Source organism: Macaca fascicularis, chromosome 5, assembly GCF_037993035.2.
Source record: "Macaca fascicularis isolate 582-1 chromosome 5, T2T-MFA8v1.1".
Taxonomy (NCBI): domain Eukaryota; kingdom Metazoa; phylum Chordata; class Mammalia; order Primates; family Cercopithecidae; genus Macaca; species Macaca fascicularis.
Genome location: NC_088379.1, coordinates 146078050 through 146099061, shown reverse-complemented (window position 1 = coordinate 146099061; position 21012 = coordinate 146078050). Strand labels below are relative to the sequence as shown.

Genomic DNA, 21012 nt, shown 5'->3' with positions numbered 1-21012 from the left:
ACTGAGATTGAAGTAAAGATTAATGGAGCGAAAAGAATACAAGAGGTTGAAAAAGAAGTTTTGATCAAATGAACCCAGGGAGAGATGCTGTCAATCTCCAGGGTCCCTGGGAAGAATGGGATTGCAGGCTTTGTGAAATGTCTAGCACTGCACTGGTATTCTAGATATTTTATTAATACAATGTCTAAACAACCTGGTTTGAATTTACAAGTAAAGGCTTTCCTAGTTATTAAACATTATTTGACTTTGTGAACCTCTGTTTTGATTCCTTTTTTATCTGCATATACCAAATTAGATCCTGGCAATGGAGCCCTCTCATGGGAAAAGGAAGCACTAAAAATACAGGATGCTTCTCTGCTGTCGTCTGGCAGCCAGGTCATACGTGTCCTGGTCACACATTTTCTCCCTGACTGTAGAGCTTTTCCAGAGCACACGATAATTACATAATAGCAACCTCTCACCACTCACAAGTATAAAGTGCCTTTGGGAGGAAAATAGTAGGCTGATATAATTTTGCAAAAAGAGGCACTCTGTGTTACAATAAATAGAATTGCCCAAGTAGCAGGACCTCTTTGTGGGTTTTCCCATACCAAATATGCTATTTGTTAACTTCTTTTCCCTGGGCCTTGGAATGTCATAGATGCGTAGTAGCTACTTAAGGCAGCATTGAACTCTGAGATCACTGTGCTGGGCTTGCACCACTCCCCCTAGCGCCACCCATTTTTCTTCTTCCCTGCCTCACACCCACAGAAGCAAAGCATATCCTAGTATACTTGGGAGAACCTGCTGGCTTCTCCCTTACACTGTAGCTGCAGATTCCAAAATGAAGCAAAGATCAGGGAATTTGATACTCGTATCAGTGCACATGCCTCAGTTGAACAATATAGATCCTGGAGGAGCATTTTGCCCTGGATTTTGTGCATTGATCAGAATAAGATAATTCATCCAAATCCACTTTGCTTTGTATCTTTTTTTGGACACCCTAGATACCTAAATTCTTAGTGACTGTTTCTATTAGGATAAATACATATCCCTAGTATCACTTTTTACCATGCACAATAGACTAAAGCACACCAAAGTAATCTCCCAAAATCTCATGTGTTTTTACCAAGATGAACTCTAGAAATGTATTATGAATACTGAAAATGAATAAGGTTGAAGTTCGGATGAAGAGGCCCTCCTCACTGCCATTTGTACTGCTTGTCTTTCTGAGTAGATGTTATATGTCATGAGGGCACAACAGTGGCACGGACAACACAAGCAGTGTAACTAAGCACTGAAGTTTAAAATAAATGCTTTAAAATAGTTAATTATACTTTACCCTACAGGAAGAGAAAATGTTTTCTGAAGTCCCTGAAAATGGATGATGAGTAGTTTAAAGCTTTTTGGAGATTCAAAATTTGGTTGCCTATTTTTAAAGTGCTGAACTGGGGTTTAAAACAAGCTGTCCACGTCCAGAAGCCAACTCTGTTAGACTCTAGTTTCCTAAGTATAAGTAATTAATGGGAATATTGTAGGGAGGGAAATAGTGAAGGAAGAATTAGGCTACCAGATAGTAAATATGTTAAAGCTATACAACTAAAACAGCCTGCTACAGGTTCAGCAAAACATAGGTCAACCTCACAGCAAGAGCAAAAAAGTGCAAAATTGACCCGAATATATCTGACAATTTAAAGGAAAAAATTGCATCCTAATCTTCCTTCTTTCTGCTTATCACATGGTAAGAATTCAATAAATATTGTTACTGAATCGCAGATTGTTCAAGACTTAAATGCAAAAAGTAAAGCTATAATAAGGTTTTGAGAAGGTATTTTAGATGAGTATTTCTTTAATCTTGGGTGGAAAAGAGTTTTCTAAAGAGTATCAAAACTGGAAGCCATAAAGGAATATATTAGTGAAATCTGACTACTAAAAAATGTAAGTCTGGGCGTGGTGGCTCAGGCCTGTTATCCCAGCACCTGGGGAAGCCAAGGCAGGCGGATCACTTGAGCTCAGAAGTTCAAGATCAGCCTGGCCAGTATGGTGAAACTCTGTCTCTACTGAAAATACAAAAATTAACCAGGCATGATGGCGTACGCCTGTGGTCCCAGCTACTTCGGAGGCTGAGGCCTCTAAGAATTACTTCAATCTGGGAGGCAGAGGTTGCAGTAAGCCAAGATCATGCCTCTGCACTCCAGCCTGGGTGACAGAGCAAGATTCTGTCTCAAAAAAAAAAAAAAAAAAAATGTAAAACTTGCACATTTCTGAACATCCAAAGCCTCATAAATAACCCCAAGATCCCATCCCGAGAAAAAAAAAAAGTACTTCTAGAGCTTTAAGTAAACATGCCAAAATAATATAAATAAGGGAATCAATGAAATGAGAGATTATTATTCTACCATTACTTCAGTGACTCTAAATAGCTGCAGCACCAGGATGAGCCTCACTAGGCCAGATTAGTTCAATATACAAAGATCATGCTTCTTTAGAGACAAAACCAGTCAGCAGCCTTAATCCCCCACACAGCCTCAGACCACATGCAGCCATTAACCAAAGTAAAAATGAAAAGGAAAGGTGTGTCAAAATTGCCAGTAAATTCTTCAGAGTTGAAAATCGAGCCACCAGTTTCAGTTATTCCCAGAAATAACAACCAGACCCACGCTGTGGCTTTATGATTTTACAATTGGATTTGCAAAAGTTTTAGAAATTTTTTAAATATATAATTGATATAGCATACACAGACACTTTAATATGTAGTTTTAAAGTATTTGTTCAGCCTAAGTGAAACACCATCAAGGAATTTAAGATTGAAAACCTGCACGGAGATCAAGGTCAAAGGAAAGCCCTAAGTAACATTCTAAGAAACTTGCAACAGCCTGAGCAAATGTAACCTGGTAGTTCCATCTAACTGACCTCAACATGTGAATACAGCCAGTGTTAAGCAGCTGTAGTGGAGTTTAATTTTGCCCTTAATCTACAACATGCCTGTTGCAAATTTCCTCCCTTTAATTTGTAGTCACTCCAGGTAATGGGATATTTCCATGTGGATGTGAGACCTCTGTGCCCTAATCATCTTGCATCTTTCTCCCTAGATTTGAATTGGGGTGATTCCTGAGAACATACCCTAATGAAATTAATATGATGATAATATCATACGAGATTCAAATGAACCCAGTTCAGTATGATATTACTGAAGAACCTGTTGTAGGGACCCCAGAACTCCTCCCCAAGAGGCTTCACTTCACACAGTGTCATGATGTGTAAGGACAATGACCCATATATATAAAAGTGGCCCAAGAAAAAAATGGCGCTTTTGCTCCAAGCTGTCTAATAACTGAGGCAGCCATGGTGGGAGTATCTGAGTGGAAGTGAAACAATCCTGGAATCATCTGTACTGCTTCCACCTTCTCTTTGCTTGGTATGTGGCTTGTGGTTCAATGGAAACATTGTACCACACTTCTCTTTGCTTGGTACACCGTTCAGTGGAAACATGCTGTTTCCATTGAATTAGGTAAAATAAGCAGAAAGTAGTTCTGGGACCATAATTTCATGTTGGCAAATCATATTAGAGCTCCTTAAGAAATATTCTCTTTTGGTTGCTTGGGTACTCACTATAGGAGAAAATTACCTCAGAAATATTATAGAGAGATCTATAGTTGAATATTCATAGTGTGAGGAAAAGAGAGCTCTCATCTCAGGTGGCATAATGCAGGACACTTTACCCTTTTGTCATGAAATGCAAAGTCCCGTTCCCATCCCCAGGGAATCTGTGGAGTACAACATAGAACTGGGCTGGTTGGGAAGGGTCCACCTTTCTTTACCAGACCTGGGGTCAATGCTTTGGAGAGTTGAAAAGGGCATAGCATGATTATGACTTCACTGGTACTAAAATCATCATGAATTCATTTTAGGTTCTTTTTTCACATATAAAACAGCAGCTGAAGAAAGCTACGTAACTGAAGAAAGAGAAAATTTGACTTGGTTTCTAACTATTAGATCTTCTTAGCTCAGCACAGAATTCTCAAAAGTACTGTCCTTATTTGGTTTCATGTGACTGTGTCCACACATCTCACTGGGATCCCCCGCATCTTATGTCCTAACCTTTATTGCCGCTTCCTGCCCCTCTCGCCACAGGTGTAGAAGACATCGTGGCCATAATGATTCCTGAGCCAAAAGGGAAGGAGATAGTAAGCCTGCTGGAAAGAAACATCACCGTGACCATGTACATCACCATCGGAACCCGGAACTTGCAGAAATATGTGAGCCGCACTTCGGTTGTGTTTGTCTCCATCTCCTTCATTGTCCTGATGATCATTTCCCTCGCATGGCTCGTCTTTTATTACATCCAGAGGTTTCGATATGCAAATGCCAGGGATAGGAACCAGGTGAGTAGCAAAAAGTTAAAAAAACTTTTAAAAATCGTTACAAAAATGTTATATATGATTGTATAAACAACTTTGAACATGACAGAAAATACCAAGCCAAAACCAAAACACCCCCACTCACGATATACACTGTTAACATTTGCTGTATCATTTTTCAGATATTATCCAAATATACCTATTTTGATGTTTTACTGTATTTTTGTGTAAAATGGAGGTGATTTGTCCCACATTCCCATTGCTTATGTTTTTGACATTTATTTATGCACATAATGAAGGGAACAAAAGGAAGCGCTAATAGTGTGAAGATAATTTGGAAAGAGCCAAGATTTCCTCCTTGTGAACCGAAGGAAAAAAAAAGAGATAAAAACTAAAACCTATTTTAAATAGCAATTAAACATATCATGTATACCCATGGTACAAAATGCAAAAAAGTATCACATGGCATATAATGAAAAGTAATTGCCTTCCCATGTGTGTCTCTCAGCTACCCAGTTCCTCTCCCTGGAGTATCTTCCAGGAATTTTCTATGCACTTATAAACACACATGCCCATATATTTTGTAAAAACAACAACAACAAATGATAGCACCCCTTCTCTCTCACTTCATCTTGCAGATTAATTCACATCTATACATAAGCCAAGCTTCCTTCTCATTTCTAATGACTGCATAGCATTCCATTGTATGTGTCACATCTATTTAACCAGCACCTATTAATGGACATGTTTTCTCTTCTTAAGAAAACACGTACACATGACACTTCGTACATTTCTAAGTATATCTACAAGGTAAAATCCTGGAAGTTTAGTTGCTAGGGCAATGGCATATACATTTTGGACTATGATAGATACTGCCACATGGTCTGCCAAAAAATGTTGAATCAATTTACACTTTAACCAACTGTATATGAAAATTACTGCTTCCCCATATCCTGACCAAAAGAATGTTATAGCTTTTTTTGTTGTTACTGATTTGGTAGGTTAAAAATTGTACCACATTTTTCTTATTACAAGTAACATTGAACATCTTTTCAAGTACAATAGAAAAAGTGAATATTTTTGGTGAAATGTCTACTTTTATTATTTGACTTCTTTTCAATTGAGTTGTCATTTTGTTATTAATGTGTATAAACTCTTTATTAGTCAAGGAAATTAACCATTTTTTGTAGGATAGTATTCACCTCCCCATCCCTCAGCTTGTCATTGCCTTTTATTTTATCTGTGGTGCTTCTTGCCATGCAGAAATTTTTGGTTTTTACAGAGCTACATTTATTATCTTTTTTTCTTGAGATGGAGTCTCACTCACTCTGTCACCCAGGCTGGAGTCCAGTGGCACGATCTTGGCTCACTGCAACCTTCGCCTCCTGGGTTCAAGAGATTCTCGTGCCTTAGCCTCCCAAGCAGTTAGGATTACAGGTGTACGCCACCATGCCTGGCTAATTTTTGTTTTTTCAGTAGAGGTGGGTTTTCACTATGTTGGCCAGGCTAGTCTCAAACTCCTGACCTCAAGTGATCTTCCTACCTCAGCCTCCCAAAGTGCTGGGATTACAGGTGTGAGCCACTACACCTGGTGTATTAATCTTTTTTTAAAAAAATAAATTTTATTGTGTGTAGTTGAAGTTTACCACATGATGTTTGGGGAGTCATACAGACAGTAAAATGGTTAATATAGTAAAGCAAATTGACATATCTGTTGTCTCACATAGTTTTTTGATGACAAGAGCAGGTAAAATCTACTTATTTAATAGAAATTTCTAATACAATTTTTTAGCTGTAGTCATTGTACATTAGATCTCTAGACTTGCTCATCATACATTCCGCTACTTTGTATCCTTTGACCTACATTTCCCCATTTTCTCTCTACTCCCCCCGCCCAGTAACCACTGGTTCATTCTCTATCTCTGGACATTTGACCTTTCTTAAAAATTAGGTTGAATATATAGGTGAGATCATTCAGTATTTTTCTTTCTGTGTCTGGCTTATTTTACTTAACATGATGTCCTCCAGGCCCATCCATGTTGTGGCAAATGTCAGGATGTCCCTTGTTGAGGATAAACACTAATAATCCATTGTATATGTGTATGTATATACATTTTCTTTATCCGTTCATCCTTCACTGGACATATGGACACTTAGGATGCTTCCCTATCTTGGCTATCGTGAGTAATGCCACAATTAACATGGGAGTGCAGATATCTCTCCAAGGTGGTGATTTTATCTCCCTCAGGTATATACCCAGAAGAGGGATTGGTGAATCTTTTTTTTTTTTTTTTTTTGAGACGGAGTCTCGCTCTGTCGCCCAGGCTGGAGTGCAGTGGCCGGATCTCAGCTCACTGCAAGCTCCGCCTCCCGGGTTTGCGCCATTCTCCTGCCTCAGCCTCCCAAGTAGCTGGGACTACAGGCGCCCGCCACCTCGCCTGGCTAGTTTTTTTTTGTATTTTTTAGTAGAGACGGGGTTTCACCGTATTAGCCAGGATGGTCTCAATCTCCTGACCTCGTGATCCGCCCGTCTGGGCCTCCCAAAGTGCTGGGATTACAGGCTTGAGCCACCGCGCCCGGCCTGGATTGGTGAATCTTAAATGGTAGTTCTGTTTTTTATTTCTTTAGGATCCTCCATACTGTTTTCCTAATGGCTGCGCCCACCTACATTCCCACCAACAGTGTACTAGGATTCCTTTTTCTCCATACCCTCACCAACACTTGTTAGCTCTTGTTTTTTGGATGATAGCAATCCTAATAGGTGTGAGGTGTGATCTCATAGTGGTTTTAGTATTTCCATAATAAGATTTTCTATAGACCAAGACTACTGAAAAGCATTCATGTTTTCAGCCTCTATTTTTTAAATTTCTTTTTTGTCATTAAATCTTTAATCTGTAGAGAACTTATTTCAGTGTAAAGAATGAAGTAGAGAGCCGACATTATTTTTTTCAGATGGCCTATCGTTTTTGTAACTGGCATTTATTGAATAATTAATCTTTCCCCCTCTCATATGCAGTATCCCCATTTCACATCTATTAAATACCCATATGTACTTGCTTCTATTTCCATGCTCTCTAAACTGTACCATGAATCTAGGTCTCTATTCATACTGCAGCACCATCTTGTATTAGTACTCTAGAGTTATAATGTCTCACGGCTGTTCATGCTGTTTTCTTTATTGCTCTATTTTTATTCTTTTCATGTTTGTTTTTGTATGAATTTAGAATCATTATATGAGTTTCTAAACTTATAGGATAATTTAGGGGAAATTTGTAACTTTATGATGTTGAATCTTCCTATTCAAATATAATATGTTTTCCCCTTATTCAACTCTTCTTTTTATTCCCAGTAGCATTTTTCAGTATTTATTAATCTTGTACAGTTTTCTTCAGTTTAGTTCTAGGTATTTAATCATTATGTTACTATTATAATTTAAATTCATTTTTTCATATTGGAAACTTTGGATTGTTGTATATTTTGTATATTATTAATAGCCTCCTTGTTATAACCCTAATTATAATAATGTATAGCATTTATTATATGCTGCAGGCATGTCCTAAGAGCTCTCTTGCTCTATTTACCTACTTTCGCCTTAATAGATAGTAGCCCCATAATAAATAAGTTTATTGTCCTCATTTTACGGCATGGGAAGTAAGCACAGAGAGTTTAAGTAATTTGCCCAAGGTCACTTAGCTGGTTACTAATAGAGCCAGCAATTGAACTAGCAGCAGGACTCCAGAGTCCATGCCCTTAACCGCTACTTTGTAGTATTTGTGATTATTTATATTAGTGTTGCAGAACTATATTAATAATGCCCACAATCAGGGGTAACTTACCGCTTTCAAATGCTAGACATCCTGTTTTTTCTGTTATCTAATTTCATTGATTGGAATCTCCAGAATAATCTAAAGTAATCATGGTTACAGTGAACATATTTCTCTTCATTGTGTATTTAATGGGAACTTCCTCAATTTAATGGGATTGTTTTTGTCATTTCTTCATTTTCTTATTTTCCCATGTAGTCTTCTAGGTTGAGATATATAGTTTATCATGTTATAAAATATATAATGTCAGAAGTATCAACTTAGTTCTATCTTACTAAGAATTTTGTAATCAAGAATGGATGTTTGATTTTAGCAAATGCCTTTCCAATGGCCATAGTCTAAGTTTTCTCTTTAGATCTATTCAAATAAATGGATGATATTAATGGATTTCCATTATGATCAATCCTGAATTTCTGCTATATACTATTCCTCTAATGTTTTTGAGATTATATTTGCTAGTGTTTATTATATTATTTTTTGCCTTTATATTCATATATGAAATCTGTTCATAGTTTACATTTTTATTATGTTTAATGATTATACTGTCTTCTAAGAAGAATTTACAAACTTTTCTCCATTTTCTGTAATCTAGAACTGTGGTGTCCAACATGGTAGTCACTAGCCATGTGTGGCTATTTACATTTAAATTAATTGTAATGAAATAAACTTTAAAATTCTGTTCCTCAGTTACTTGCCACATTTCATGTGGCCACCATATGGCAGTGCATGTATAGGACCTTTTTATCATTGCAGAAATTCTTACTGGTAACACTGCACTCAAGCATTTTAAATAGCACTGGAATTAGCTGATTCTTAAAGTATTGGTAGAAATTTTCTGTAAGTTACTGAGGTCTAAGTTCGTGAATGTTTTAGGAGACAACTGTTCTTTTTCTGTTAATTTTATCACAAATTCTCTGCTTAAATTTTCTGTAGCTTCTGGGACAATTTTTGAAAACATTTTTATTGCTTTTATCTGAGTCTCAAAATGATACATGCTTACTTCAATAAATTTAACAATCATAGAGAAACCGTGAAAAAGACAAGTTATCCACTACCCCACAAAATTGTTAACATGTGAGTATATTACCTTTCAGGTATTTTTAATTCTCTCTATATATAGTGAGTGCATTTTCATTACGTGTATATCTAGATATGCAGGAGACACAAACATATCCATATATGTTTTATGTTCTGCCTTTTATTGAATAGTGAGTATATCCCTCTATCATTAAATAATTTTCAAAAACATGATTTTTATGGCTACATAGTAATGAAGTTCCACTGCTTACACAAAATGGGAAACTTAATTTCTTTATTCATTGTTTTTCTAAACTAAATGGAATATACCTTTCTATTATGGTCACAGTGAGGATTAAATGGATTAATATGTATTACTTTTAAAGCTACTGAGCCTGGCACTAACCATTCAATCAGCACTCAATGAATTGTATCCTTTATTACTATCATATAGATTCTTTGATGACTGCTTACAAATTCAATTTTGCCACTTTCATTAAGTATTCTGGAATTTAAATGGATGGAATCCCAAACACAAGGCAATGAAAATGAGATGTAGAACTAACATGCTTCAGTTGGTTCATATAGGGTTATATATGAGAAACTTATATGTGTGTATGTGTTATATACATAAAACATATATATCATATATGTCATTTTCATTATTTGTGTGTGTGTATATATGTCCTATATATGCGCATATGCACTGCCATATGGCGGCCACATGAAATGTGGCTAGTAACTGAGGAACAGAATTTTAAATTTTATTTTGGCCGGGCGCGGTGGCTCAAGCCTGTAATCCCAGCACTTTGGGAGGCCGAGGCGGGTGGATCACGAGGTCAGGAGATCGAGACTATCCTGGCTAACATGGTGAAACCCCGTCTCTACTAAAAATACAAAAAACTAGCTGGGCGAGGTGGTGGGCGCCTGTAGTCTCAGCTACTTGGGAGGCTGAGGCGGGAGAATGGCGTGAACCCGGGAGGCGGAGCTTGCAGTGAGCCGAGATCACGCCACTGCACTCCAGCCTGGGAGACACAGCGAGACTCCGTCTCAAAAATAAAAAATAAAAAAAAATAAATTTTATTTTGTTACAATTAACTTAAATAGCCACACATGGCTAGTGACTACTATGTTGGAAACCACAGCTGTAGAATGAAGAAAATGGAGAAAAGTTTGCAAACTCTTCTTAGAAAACGGTATAATCATTATCTAAACACAATAAAAATGTAAACTATATGTGTTCTTCATATGTATTCATATATACGCATGTGTGTGTGTGTGTGTGTGTGTGTGTGTGTGTGTAGAGAGAGAGAGAGAGAGAGAGAGAGATGTTAATCAGACAATGATATTAGAAATGGCATCCCTGTATTTTTGGTCCTGTAGATAATTGGAGTAATTATTAGGCAGTAAAGATATGGGTGAAATATTAAGCTTGAATTAGTTGAGTAATGACTTCAATCATTATGTTACTGTGTGCAGGTAGATCTAGCTTGCATGTGTATCCAGACACATGCATACTGTGAGGTATATGAAAAACAAATTGAAAGGTAATGGTATGAAAGTGGTTCATGGGGTTTAAATTTTTATTATCCTCCCATTTTATTAACGTTCCTTGAATTGTAGGATGCTACCATAGGGTCACTCAGTGAATTGTGATCATGTTAAAAGTTAACGCTCCTTCCTGATCAAATGGACACTATACTTTAGCCCTTTGATGGGTGGAATAACATTTAATTTCCCTTAGAAAAATATTTCTCCTTTAATGGTCAGTATTCCACTCCATTCAACAGAAAGTTATAGCTGTGCAGGCCATAGCTATAATAAGCATCAGGTTAACTTAAACCATTTATTTTTATTAAAGCATTATTGGCCTTCAGAAGGAGTGACTTTCAGGTTAGATGAAGGCTCACAGCCTGAAATGGAACATCAAAGGCGTTTATTTTACATTGTCGAAGTATCCAACTATTCCGGTATATGAAAGAGAGACTGACCTTGAATTAGCCAGATGAGCACCTGAGTCTCTGCTTGGCTTTGTGCAGATCACAATTAAAAGAAAGCCACCAGCATCTTACATAATCATGGCCAGTTTCATGTCACATCTACTTGGAGAAGATCATTTCAATGCAGTTTCCCGTGAAGTAATATTTGCTAAAGTTCTTCACAGTAGAAGCCTCCCAGCAAGGTCTTTTAGATGGTAACATGGAGAATAAGGGCTACAACTAAAAGTGGAGAGGAAGATTTGGCTGGTATACCATGTTTCTTAAAGATTTAACCAAGTTAAATCTGGTATAGGGCAATAGCTAAAGATCCCAACTTTGCAGTCAGATGGGTCTCAATTCAAATCTTTGCTCTAATAATTCCTAGTGGTGTGACTTTTCACAAGTTACTTCACTTGTCTATGCCCAGGCTTCCCCACATGTAAGGCCAGCCCCATAGACTTGATGTGAGGATTGAATGAGAAAATATTCATGACATATTATTAGAGGGTTGGTAAATGGGTCACGTTTATTGGATAAAGCGTGCTTGGAAAATATATTCCCCACCTTACCCTCACTACCATACAAATAGTAAATAGCTCAATTCTTACATACCTCACATATAGTTTAGTCTACAGATGACCTTTTTAGCTCTATTGACACAATTTGAAACCAAATGGAATCTTCCATCTTTACCCCAGAGTCAGGGAAAAGCTCTCTGAACCCTATCCTTTGGGGTTTTTATTGAGGTTTCATCATGTAGGCATGACTGATTAAATTATTGGCCATTGGTGATCAACTCAGCCTTCAGCCCCTCTTCCCTCCTAAGGGCAGGGTTAGGAGTGAGGGAATCTGAAAATTCCAACCCTCTAATCACAAGATTGGTTCCCAAAGCATCCAGACCTTTTTCTTAGGAACGTTCCAAAGTTACCTCATTAACATAAACTCAGGTGTGGTTGGAAAGGGTTTCTTATGAATTACAAAAACTGCCCTTTCACCTTTATCACTCTCATCACTTAGGAAATTACAAGGATTTTAGGAGTTCTAGCTGGGAGCTGGGATGAAGATCAAAATATAGATAGTCCTTATTATATATCACAGTATCACACAGCCGAATTATTAATAGCTCCCCAATTTACTCTCAGAATTGTTCCAGTTTGGATGATAAGTTCTATGGTTACCATATGTGTGAGAGAAAGAAAGGAATCAAGAAAAGAATCAAGGACACATTTAGGTCAACTCTCATGGTGTTTACTGGAACAGGAAAGATGGAAAAAGTAGAGATCCAAAGGGCTAGAGTATCAAGAATTTGGATTTGACAATGCTAAATTTAGAAGCCTTTTGGATATTGAAGCAGAGATGCCAGGTAGGTATTTTGATGTGTAAGTCTGGAGCTCAGGAAAGAAGACAGGGATGGGGGTACTAATGTGGGGGTCATCAGAATACAGATGACATTTAAATTGTCAGGACAGGAGGAGCTCACTTGGGGAGAGGGTATTGCAGAAGAGCTCTGGAGCCTGAGCCTGAGATACTCTAATACAGCCTCACCTTTGCCCCAGCCTGTCTCCTACAATCATCATTTTATGTTAGTTTCCTTTCTTCCCAATTCTTACCACTGTCTGAAATTTTTCTCTCCTTGCGTTACACCTTGCCTTCGCAGTGCACAATGACACTCTGAGGGAAGTGAAACAAGGAGGCTGATTTGCAGAGACCAAGGACAGCCTCACACGCCATGTGGAGCCATTGCTTCCCTGGTCAAGGTTAACTGTTCCACAGCCATCCTCTTCACTCGCGATGCTTGTTTCTCCTGGTAGCCCCATCATCTTTTCTTGAGACCATTTTCCTTTGGAGACCTTGGTCTGTCAGATGGCCTATATGTGCCTGAGTCCAGTGACTGATTATTTCAAGCTCTCTCTGCACAGAGCTCAGGGAGGTGAATGGACTCCTCATTCCCATTCAAGCACTGTGACACTTAAGAGCATGTGGATTAGGATGCAGCTCTACTCAGAGCACACACAGCACATTTAGGGAGCTAATTTCCTGATGTCATATTCCAGCCCAGTGGAATCTTATCTCTAACCAAGCCCACAATACTCTTTAACATAATCCGACATAAACGTCACACCCCCAGGCAGCTAGATGGGGGTCAAGGTTGGGGTTTTAGGAGCTGGGACCACATAAAAGTTATATCTAACAATGGTTTTGGTGCAAAGTAGAATCAGAGTCTTGGGCAGGCCAGGGTTATAAGGCAAGAGGACAACCCAGGGTATTAAGTGCATAGGACCATGTGGAGTTCGGAGCCAGATTTATCATAAAATGGGAACAGTGGTCGAGCAAGGCAGAACAAAGCAGGCCAGGTTGGGAGAGGAAGCTGAGGGAATGGTTCTCAGGTGAAGGAAACCTTTTATATCAGACTCTCTACCTGTTAAAAGAGCAGGTAGAAGCCCTGATGGCATGGAAAGAGAAGTTGCAAACCACAACCCACTTGTCAAAGAAGGAAAGGCCCAATAATGATTAGAAAAAAATATTTTACTGGCCATTTAACACATGTCATGATGACTTTTAAATACCATGACAGATCTCTCTCTCCTCACCAGCCCTGATCATGCCCCTGGATGAGTACTTTAAGAAAATAGCCCATCGATGCCACCAGTGTGTGGACTTCTACACCGTGTAGACTGGACACCTCTCAGGTCAGCCCTGAGAACCCATGTGCCAGAGGGTTGCAGAGAGGAAACCACAGTCATGGGAACTGGGAGGCAGAAGACACCTGGCTGTAATTTCACTCAAGTATTTGAGAATGCTGATTGCCTGATCCTAGAATTATAGTTTTTAGAAGTTAAAAGAACAGTCAATAGAATGAATTTGGGAGAGAGAAATGTAAAGTGATTTTCTTTTCAAGGGCATGCAGCCAGATTGATGATTGCAAGTCAAAGTGTTTTCCACCAGATGAAGCCACCTCAATGGCATTGAGGTGCAGAGACCTAACCCATGGGACAGGTTGCCAGTCTTTGCCTCAGTCATAGCTGTAAAATGAGCAACTCCTGATCATTCAATACTGAGCACCAGCCCTTTCCGGCTTTAGAAGCAAGGCTGTCATGTTAAGTCCTTCCTAATAAAGTTATCCCTCAGCATCCATGAGGAATTGGTCCAGGACCCCCCCTCCTACCCATGGATACCAAAGTCCACAGTCCCTTATATGAAATGGCATATTATTTGCATATAACACATCCTCCCATATACTTTAAATCATCTCTTATTTACTTATATTACCTAATTACTTCTAGTACCTAATGTAAACACTATGTAAATAGTGGTTATGCTGTGTTTTTTTATTTGTATTATTTTGTTGTATTGTTATCTTTTTTTGGTTTTTTCCCCCAAATGTGTTTAATCCATTATTGGTCGAATCTGCCATACAGAAAGTTGGCTGTGTCTAGTTTAAGACTCCTCACCTTAAGGGGCTTCCCAGAGAATGCTAAGGATTCATCTCCATTCTGCCCATCTAATGACCTACGATCTTGTGACCTCTTCTTGACCTTTGAGTTGGGAGGCCAGATTCATGACAGACTCCTGATCCTGAATACCAGTGTACACTATGGACAGTTCTCCTCTCCCCACCAGAAGGCCAAGGATCCCCTCATTCCCTAGAGGTGCCACTTCTGCTGCCATTCACTGATTCTTACCCTACTTATGAAAACCCTGCAGGATGGCAAGGCAAACAGCAAGCGGTGTTCCTGCCATGGCCATGGTGGGTATCCCTGTCTTCTGTGATGTTGGAATATTGTCTCACTATCTGCTAGGACATCTCATCTCAGACACAAGGACTGGATCTGTGACTTGAAAAACACACAACTCCTAATAAATGGTAGCTTATTCAAATATGGACAGATCAGATAAACTAAGTAGGGATCTTTTTTGGTTTTCATAAACAATATTGCCTTTGAGGCTAATCCAAGGAAACCAGATCTGTTTTGATTTGCTTTATTTTTATTTGAGGCCTGGTAATGACATTCAGCAAAGTTTTCCTGAAAGATTTCTCTCTTCCTGAGAATAATTTTTCCTATTATTTACATGTACATGGCCCGTGTGCCTTTGATTTCTTTTGCACGCCTTGCATATTGATACTTAAACTGCGTTGGAATAAAAGAAGTAATGAAATTTAAAATAAACATGAACTTCACAAAGAAAAACAGAAAGGAAAGGAGTTTGCCAAGTCTCAGCCACCAAGGGAGAGTCCAGGCAGAGATGCTTCTGTCTCCTAAAGAGTGAGGACTAAAATTGTCCCTGAAACTGCTCTAGAAGAAAGTAGAAAGCCCTCAGGGAAACAGAAAGGCAAAAGCGCGTGTCGTATCCATGCAGTCTTCAGTGAGGTAATTAGCCCTTGATTTGCTTTTTTTGGATTATTCAGGTCTCAAAGCATGTTGCCTCCCTATTCTTTTGTGCATGGATGAAAATCATGAGCTGGTAAAGCTAGAGATGACATTACTTTACATACCTTATGTTATTAGTAAGGGGACGGAAGGCCACAAATGTTTAAGTGACTTGGCCAAAGTCACACAGTTGACTAGTGACAAAAATAGGATAAAGAGCTGGGTCTTCTAACTTTGAAACCATTATTTTCTGCTCTACAACACCTCCAACAACAACAACAACCACAACAAACCCTGATGTTTCTACCTCACATTGTGTGTTCACAAACAGATTTATGGCATCACTCTGTGAGGTCATCACAGCTATCGAAATAGTCAAATTATTTTATCTATTTTTCTAGATTTGTGGAGTGGTGATCCACACCATAGAAATTTATTGGACTGGCTGTGCTATGACTTCTATCATATCAGCCAGTCCTGGAAGGATCATTATTATGTATTAGAGTGCATGAGGAAAATGTTTGCGTCACTCATGACCATGTAGGTTTTACACAACTGGGACCAGTTCTGTTTACTTTGGCAGTGGCCTCCCTTCACCTAGAACTTAAGAACACTTAGTTATCATCCACTTGGTGATGATGACAATGAACATGATCATAAAATACAGCTGTTGGAAAAAATAAAATATGCTACAGAATTATCCAATCAAATGAGATAGGAAGAAAATAAACTCAGTTTTGATGCTATGTTTTGGAATCCTTATGTTCCAAATTTGTATTATCACTTTCACTGCATTTCTATTTATAACACAGAACAGAGGAAGAGGAAAGTTTCTTATTTTTCTCAGTTTCTTAAATATTTAGATTACTAATTTATGTGTCTCGGGTTGAACTGGAGTCTGCTGTTTACCATTCTTGTTAGAATTTATGTAGGGCTTTATTCTTTTAATACATGGCTCTGTATTTATTTTGCATAACAGTTTATCTTCACTACTGTCAAGAAACCAGTAACCTTGGTAAATATATTCACGCCTGTTTAGATCAAATAGATGGAGAAACCTAATTATTACAATGGCCTAACACCTAACAAGCTTTAGTAAGAAGCATGATTTTGGCCAGGCACCAGTGGCTCACGCCAGTAATCCCAGCACTTTGGAAGGCCGAGGCAGGCAGATCACCTGAGGTCAGGAGTTCAAGACCAACATGGTGAAACGCTGTCTCTACAGAAAATACAATAATTACCTGGGTGCAGTGGCACACACCTGTAGTCCCAGCTACTCAGGAGGCTGAGGCACGAGAATCACTTGAACTCGGGAAGCAGAGGCTGCAGTGAGCCGAGATTCACGCCATTGCACTCCAGGCTGGGTGACAGAACACAACTGTGTCTCAAAAGTAATAATAATATTAATAATAATAATAAGTATGATTTGGGTCTGGTTAGATTAGAAAGAATTCATAGGAGCACCCTAGAGAAGAGAGTGGAATCCCTACCTGAAACAAAAGGCTGACTCAAACCTGAGATGGTTCCTCAATCCACCTGAAGTGGTTGGTCCCTGAGTCCTCCATTAGCAGCACTTTACTCTGCATTTCTGAGAATGGCAAAGGGAAGAGTCTGTTTTGTAAAAGACTTCTAGTTGCAATTAGATTCTCTATTCAGGCTAGGTACAAGATTCAGTTTGAGCAGGGCCTGTAGTTTTCCTTCCCTCTTCAAACTGGGTGCAATCAAAAACCCAAAGACAGAAGAGATCAATTACAAAAGCAACAGTAGCCTTATTTGGGCCATTTCATTAAATGTTTATGTTTTTACTTATCTCTTTAATTCGCATTTTGGAAATCCAGTAACACTCATTTGAAAATTATTGAAAGTGAGATTTTTTTTTAATATTGAAAACTTTTTTTAAAATGTTGAAAGTGGTACTTTTTCTTGGTATAATTTTTTTAATGGGGTCTTCTCTGTAGGTGTGTAATTTTCATGCCATCTACAAAGAAATAAGTATGCATATACTGATAGTACTTGTTTACATGCATATGGAAATTGCATTTTTTCAAAACTTTGTGGTGCTTTTTCCCTAATTTTGTTAATCCAGAACTCTTACAGAAAAAAAAAAATATATTTTATTACATGATCCCATATCATCATGTACATCTCAGAAGCTGATTTTCCTTCCTCAGGTACCTGGACCATCTGTTCTGCCCTTGCCAGGGAAGACTTTCATATCCTTTATCTGCCACTGCCAAAATGCTATGTTTTTCCTCCTCAACAGAGGAGAAAATATGTGTATCGTTTATCAATAACATACAGAATGAGGCTTGACTCAAGGAATGTCACTGGAAAGGGAATGGAAGAGAATACCATTATACCCTTTTTTAGAATGATTAAGGAAAATATGTCTTCCTACCTTTGTGAATCATTTGATTTCTCAGAGCTTCTAGGAGGAAGGCCTCATAGACTTGTAGTTGAAGATGACTTTATTACAGTCATGCACTGCATAACTACACTTTGGTCAAAAATTGGACCACACGTACGACGGTAGTTCAGTAAGATTATAATATCCTGTTTTTACTGTATCTTTTCTATGTTTAGATACACAGATCCTTACCATTGTGTTACAGCTGCCTACAGTATTCAGTCGTGCTGTACAGGTTTGTAGCCTGGGAGCAATAGGCTAGACCATAGAGCCTATGTATATAGCCGGCAGTATCATCTAGGATTGTGTGAGTATCTTCCATGATTTCACACAGTGATGAAGTCACCTAACAATGGATTTCTCAAAATGTAGCCCTGTCATTAAGCCACATATGGCTGTACTTTCTCTTTTACTCCCTTTCCCTCAATCTATTAATTCTGCTAATTTGGGAAGCCCGTCTCCTAAATGACTTAATCCTCTGCTGAACTTCTTTAACCTCTCCAGGGCCCAGTCATACAAATGCCAGTAATGGAATTCGTCTTTCTAATTCCCTAGCCATTAACTTTACTGTTAGCCAAAATCCCTGTTACCTTAACGTCAGCTTGCTTTACATTTCCTCAAAGGACATGCCATTTTAAAAAAATAAAGGCAGCCTGCATTATTTTAAAAGGGCATGGAAAGGGTTTTTTCTCTAGAAGAGATTGAGGGAATGTTTTCAAAAGCCATCTATTTTTATTCAGATGTAGCCAACTGTAAAGTTAAATACACAGCCAAAGTTTAATGCAGTCTTTGAACTTCCCCTACATGCCCACATTTAAGAAGAGCATATTTCATTTGCTAAAACATTATTTTAAATGAAATTGAATTTTGAAAACATTATTTCTAGTTCACCTGCTTTTTAAAAATGTTGACTCCCTGGCCGGGCGCGGTGGCTCATGCCTGTAATCCCAGCACTTTGGAAGGCTGAGGCAGGCAGATCATGAGGTCAGGAGCTCAAGACCAGCCTGGCCAACGTAGTGAAACCCATCGCTACTAAAAATACAAAAAAATCAGCCAGGCATGGTGGCGGGCACCTGTAATCCCAGCTACTTGGGAGGCTGAGGCAAGGGGAATCACTTGAACCTGGGAGGCAGAGGTTGCAGTGAGTCGAGATCGCACCACTGCACTCCAGCCCGGGTGACGGTATGAGACTCCATCTCAAAAAAAAAAAAGTTCCCTTTGAGTATAATCTATGACCATTGTATGAAAATATATTTTTCTACTTAATTACTCTGTTTAGTCTTCAAAAAAATTTTTTAAGTGATTGAATTAGGTGCAATATTATGTAATGCCAGTTAAACACAATTGCAAAAATATCTGAGTTCTTTACAGAAAAAGAAAAACAGTATTTGTTTCTTTAGGGTTCAGATTCTTTAATTATTATTATTATTATTATTATTATACTTTGAGTTCTAGGGTACATGTGCATAACGTGCAGGTTTGTTACATATGTATACTTGTGCCATGTTGGTGTGCTGCAACCATCAACTCGTCAGCACCCATCAACTCGTCATTTACATCAGGTATAACTCCCAATGCAATCCCTCCCCGCTGCCCCCTCCCCATGATAGGCCCCGGTGTGTGATGTTCCCCTTCCCGAGTCCAAGTGATCTCATTGTTCAGTTCCCACCTATGAGTGAGAACATGCGGTGTTTGGTTTTCTGATCTTGTGATAGTTTGCTAAGAATGATGGTTTCCAGCTTCATCCATGTCCCTACAAAGGACACAAACTCATCCTTTTTTATGGCTGCATAGTATTCCATGGTGTATATGTGCCACATTTTCTTAATCCAGTCTGTCACTGATGGATATTTGGATTGATTCCAAGTCTTTGCTATTGTGAATAGTGCCGCAATAAACATACGGGTGCATGTGTCTTTATAGCAGCATGATTTATAATCCTTTGGGTATATACCCAGTAATGGGATGGCTGGGTCAAATGGTACTTCTAGTTCTAGATCCTTGAGGAATCGCCATACTGTTTTCCATAATGGTTGAACTAGTTTACAATCCCACCAACAGTGTAAAAGTGTTCCTATTTCTCCACATCCTCTCCAGCACCTGTTGTTTCCTGACTTTTTAATGATTGCCATTCTAACTGGTGTGAGATGGTATCTCATTGTGGTTTTGATCTCATTGTGGCATTTCTCTGATGGCCAGTGATGATGAGCATTTTTTCGTGTGTCTGTTGGCTGTATGAATGTCTTCTTTTGAGAAATGTCTGTTCATATCCTTTGCCCACTTTTTGATGGGGTTGTTTGTTTTTTTCTTGTAAATTTGAGTTCTTTGTAGGTTCTGGATATTAGCCCTTTGTCAGATGAGTAGATTGCAAAAATTTTCTCCCATTCTGTAGGTTGCCTGTTTAGGGTTCAGATTCTTATTCTAAATATAATATTCTACAGGTCTGTGTCATTTACTTCCAATAACTAGTAGCCCTTTCTCAATACCTTTCAATCCTTGCCCCAGGGTCCTTCAATGGAGAGCAGCTGTCAGGTGATACTGGCTAGGTTTGCCAAGCTAGGACCACAGGTTTGCTTACCTTACAACGTGTATCACTTACAGTTTGTCCCTAAATATTCCCGTTAACTGGCTAAATTTCTCAGGTTGTTTTCCAAGCAAAAAAAAAACACAACAAAACAAAAAACCAAAAACCACTATTGGCTTAAGATTTTATTAACTCATTATTTAGAGTTTTCACTAGATTATAAATTAAACTACAGTTGATAGGAGTGTGTCGTGTGTGTGTGTGTGTGTGTGTGTGTGTGTGTGTATGCATACGCATGTGTTTTCATTACCATTTTTTTAAACCCAAAGCTATACTTGGCACAGAATAAGAAATCAAAAATATATGTTGAATGATTGACTGCCTATTATTGAAGGCAGCTTTCTTCTATTTATATATGCTGGGGATGTAGGGGACAATGTGAAGCTAAAAATAAGCACAGGCCTGCCCTCAGGGAGCTTATCTGAGGACAATCTAACAGTAATTGATCATAAAAACACATTTCAAATTTCAAAGGTGACAGTGCAGAGGTA

The 21012-nt window shown here is 38.5% G+C and overlaps 1 protein-coding gene across 6 annotated transcripts in view; it reads left to right on the top strand.

Annotated features, from left to right (window-relative positions):
* Window positions 1–21012, top strand: part of RNF150 (ring finger protein 150) — a 281379-nt gene that overhangs the window by 175448 nt on the left and 84919 nt on the right. For all 6 annotated transcript variants that reach the window (XR_012435131.1, XR_012435132.1, XR_012435133.1 and 3 more), the window contains exon 2: window positions 4114–4364. Coding sequence is in view for 3 of the 6 variants with exons in the window: in XM_005555970.5 (XP_005556027.1) it covers window positions 4114–4364 (251 nt within the window). In the remaining 3 variants the exon portion in view is untranslated. The remainder of the gene's footprint in view (window positions 1–4113; window positions 4365–21012) is intronic.